We start from the raw sequence: 4,150 nt of genomic DNA, 5'->3' as shown, positions 1-4,150 counted from the left end.
AACAAACCTCCAAAAAATAAATAAATAAAAATAAAAAATAAAATACATGCCTTCTGAATTATTTCCAAAGAAATTACTTCTGTCACACTAATAGATTGCTATGAACTATTGATGTATGAAATGTAAATTCAATCTTTTAAGCCGTTTTAGAGAAAATAGTAATTTTTGAAATAAAGAGAAATCTTTTTAACTTTTACATCCCACGCTTATGCCGCCTAGGCTAAAGGAGACGGTGATGATGAGAAATGAATGAAATGGTGGAATGAAGAATGTGGGAGGAAAGGGAGGGCCCATAGGAAACTAAATGACACGCAGTGTTTGTCCACCACAAAGCCCACTTGTCGTGAAATGAGATCGAATCCAGGACCCCATGCACCTGAGATGAACCCTCTACCACTGAGCCACTGCGACCCCAGCAATTTTTTTTTTATTTTCGCCTACAGTCAACTATCCTTAATTTTCTGGTTTAGGAACATAATTCGAAAAATGCCACTGCGGAATCTGATGTAAAACTTAAGTTTAAAATTTGATATGGACGGTGCGAGCTCTATACGGCTGAAAACATTTACATCGAGACGAACGGACGGACGAACAAATAAACAAAAATCGCTCTTATGGTTTCTAGGGATCATGAAGTATGTAAATCAGTTAAAATCTTGAATTCAATTGTTTTCATGATCCCTGTACTTTCTTCTCTCCTATCGTCACTCATAAGCAGAAAATGAAATAAGAAAAATATGCAGGAGTAAAAGTTAAAGTGATGTAAGCCACTGTGTAAAAAAGGAAAACTTAAACACGACATAGTATCTGATCTAAGGTAAGTCAATCTGTTAATGGAAAATGGGATCTAAGTCAGAACTTCAATCTGAAAAATGACTAATTTCAGCAAATGACTGTTAAAGTTTCAGTGATAAAGAGAGGAATTGTTTTCTTTATCAGAGAAGTGAGGTTAGTCAGACTAAAACACATGATTTACACCAGTGTAACTTTAGCTTCCACCTGTTCATACAACACACTGAAAATGAACGTCAAGTAAGCGGAATAAGCACCTTTACATCATGTTAAAATACCCAGCCAAACTTTCTAAATTCAATCTTAAAAAAAACGAAGAGAGACATTAAAAATAAGATTAAAAATAGTCATATTAAAATTACATTTAGTGAAATAATGTTAGAGTTGCTAATTCCCTTAAAAGGATCAATCAATTATCATAATATTATTAATATAGTACAATATATTACCTATATTAAGGTGAAGTTTTGTACTTACAACTTGTGTATTTATCTGAACTTACAAGATAACGTAAATAAGTTTTGAAACACATAATAGTGACAGTTAGGTCTTAAGCTTCTCCTTCGTAAATGTGCCTATTATAACAGAACTGAAAGTCTATTCAAATGACAACTAAAAAGTAACTATAAATGTTGCAAATGAGGAGTAAAACTATTTATACTTGTGCGATTTGAAGACAGAATTTACCAGGAATGTTTATTGCAAATGTAACTATTTACATATTCAAATACCAAAACAATAATTGAAGTTCCTAAACCAATTGACAGCATCAAAAAGGAACCAATAATGTCGTTTATATTCAACGGACGCAGTGAGACTTCATCTTCATGTCTAATGCCTACTTTTATATTGTGTATTATTTCCTTCTCCCACTCTATTACTAATCCTGATTCAACGAGATGTTCTAAAATGTCATCAAATATTTTCACAAGTGGAGAATTCTTGGAGAACACATGTGCACAAGAGTACTTGAAAAGATACTCTTTCATTACGCGCAAATTAAGATTGGATGATTCTTCATCATTGTACCAATAATTCTTCACGTACCCACCAGAAAGTTCCTCTCCAGCGAATGCAACGTTACTTTTATCAGGTGACGACAAAAGTTTCACGGCATCATTTAATTCAATATATCTGGTACTTATTCCACGAGCTATTGGATCTTCTGTACGTTCAAGCTTGAGCTTCAAAACGTTGCCAGGAAAAATCCAAAACAATCCTGAATCCAGAAACTGCTGTAATGTGTCTATCGGTTCTTCATACAACGGAAGTGTCAGGAAAGATACCAAGTTACAATTATAAGCTGTTATCAGTAATATGGCTGTGAGATGCGACCATACCACTAATTGTCTTATCATATGGATATCGGGAATATTAGGTACTCCAAAACCACTAATAATAGCTACCATGTTAAGAACTGAATAATTAAATTGCATGAATTGGTTGTTCACATGTGTAGTTACCAGAAACTGTAGAGAGGAAAATAAATAAAAGATAACTGAACTGAAAACCAGAAATAAGAGAAGAGAAATCCATACTTGATGTGTGAGTGGAAGAAAAATTGACCATAGACTTTGAATTCGTTTCGGAGAAGGCGTTAGAAATTTTAATTCAACATTCATAAACGCAATGGACAAGTCAAGGTATTCGTATTCGAGTGGTCCTGTTATACGCATGCAAGATATTCCAACATAATGTTCACCACTGCACATTGTGCCAAGATATGTTCCAGACGAAGCATTATCAGTGTAGGTTCCCCAGACTATTTTAGTGGATGTAGACCATGTAAAGTTAAGTTTCTTTGAGTATTCCTTCATAATTCTGTAGTCGATTCCGTCATAATCTGAGTTTACAGGATAAACAAACACAGAATAGAGACGTAGAAGTAACGAAAGACTTACACCTTCTAAGTTAAGGAGTTTCTTGTGTCTAACGTAGTTATCAAACATTGAGAATGTGTCATTTTGCCAAACCCCTATTCTCTTTAGAAGTCCAGGTTTCAAATTGTTTCCAACAGTAGGAGTAAGAATTGTATACTTGTAACGTATATCTAATTTAGAACTGTTCCCTTTTGGAAGAAAAATATAAAGGTAAGGGAAATATTTTAGCACTTTACAGTTTTTGATTCTGTTATCATTGATATGACTAGCTGGTTTCTCGAAGATAATGTATACCCTGCTTTTCCTTTGCAATGATTCCTTGTAAGATTCATATATTGCAGTAAATGTACTACAAATTTTTGATGTTGAGAGGAGAAAGGTACCACAATTCTGATTCATTACATCAACTAGAAAGGTGTTAGTTTCATTGCTTCTTGTTAGAGTATTAAAATTTCCATATATTAACGAAATGTATTGTTTGGTATTTAATTCATTAACGTTTTCTTGCACGAATTCCACTTCTTCCATAATTGCTGCGCAGGATTTGTCATGCAGATCAGTTTCCAATACTTCCATCAAGACATACTTAGGTACTGTGTGTATGTCATTTGAAGTTAGAAGCAGAGATGAAGCACTTTCCTCCAGAAACAATACAACTAAAAGTGCTATCTTTTTCATGTTTCTAAAAATAAATAAATAAAATATTACTAACAATCTTTAGTTTAATATGACTATAAGAAGAAATCAGAATAGAAATATGTAATGAGAAAATAATGTAATAATATAAACATAACTGCTTTTCATTCGATGTTCTTTTTTTTATTAAACACGACCTCAAAAGTTTAACAATATTTTATTGTAATTGCCTCTTTCAACTAAATACTGACTCATGATGTAGACATATGTATGGCAGCCAGCAGCATGAGGCAATGGATTCAGTTGCCACCTGGACTTTTTAAGAGCCTGACATACTTAAAATAATACAAAATTTACCATTTTTATTTTACTAGTTTTTCATAAGTGAAACGAAATAATAAAATGCAACTTACCACAATCATAGATAATGTTATACTAGATTAAATAATACTTGTATTTAGTTTGTAATAAATAAAATAGTTTTAACATATAGTTATTAAAATTAAATAGTAATATTATTTAAAAAGTAGCTCACAGGATATCAAAACAATATGATACGTAATCAAATGCAGTTGAGTTCGTTCCTCTAGTCGCTGCCTTAACTTAGATTTTGGGAGAATTGTTATTCTGGCAATACTGTAATTTCTAGGGATGGCAACACTGAAAATTCTTCAGATTCACATTTTCTGTTGTAGAATAACATTTTCTATGATTGTAGTAAGTTGCATTTCATTATCTACTTTCACTCATGAAAAACAAGAAAAAGCAAAATGGTAAAATTTGTATTATTTTAAGTATCAGGCACTTAAAGGTCTTCAGTTCTTGAAAGTACATGTCAAGAC

General features: G+C 32.5%; 1 protein-coding gene across 1 annotated transcript; it reads right to left on the bottom strand.

Annotated features, from left to right (window-relative positions):
• Positions 1 to 1,475: 1,475 nt before the first annotated feature.
• Positions 1,476 to 3,350, bottom strand: LOC145681853 (uncharacterized). The gene has a single exon (XM_081753460.1). It carries the CDS (start codon positions 3,348 to 3,350, stop codon positions 1,476 to 1,478), a length of 1,875 nt encoding a protein of 624 aa, XP_081609586.1.
• Positions 3,351 to 4,150: the final 800 nt, after the last annotated feature.

This window comes from Thermobia domestica, chromosome 3 (assembly GCF_964235325.1).
Source record: "Thermobia domestica chromosome 3, izTheDome1.hap1.1, whole genome shotgun sequence".
In the NCBI taxonomy this organism is placed as follows: domain Eukaryota; kingdom Metazoa; phylum Arthropoda; class Insecta; order Zygentoma; family Lepismatidae; genus Thermobia; species Thermobia domestica.
This window is presented reverse-complemented; position numbering and strand designations above follow the sequence as displayed.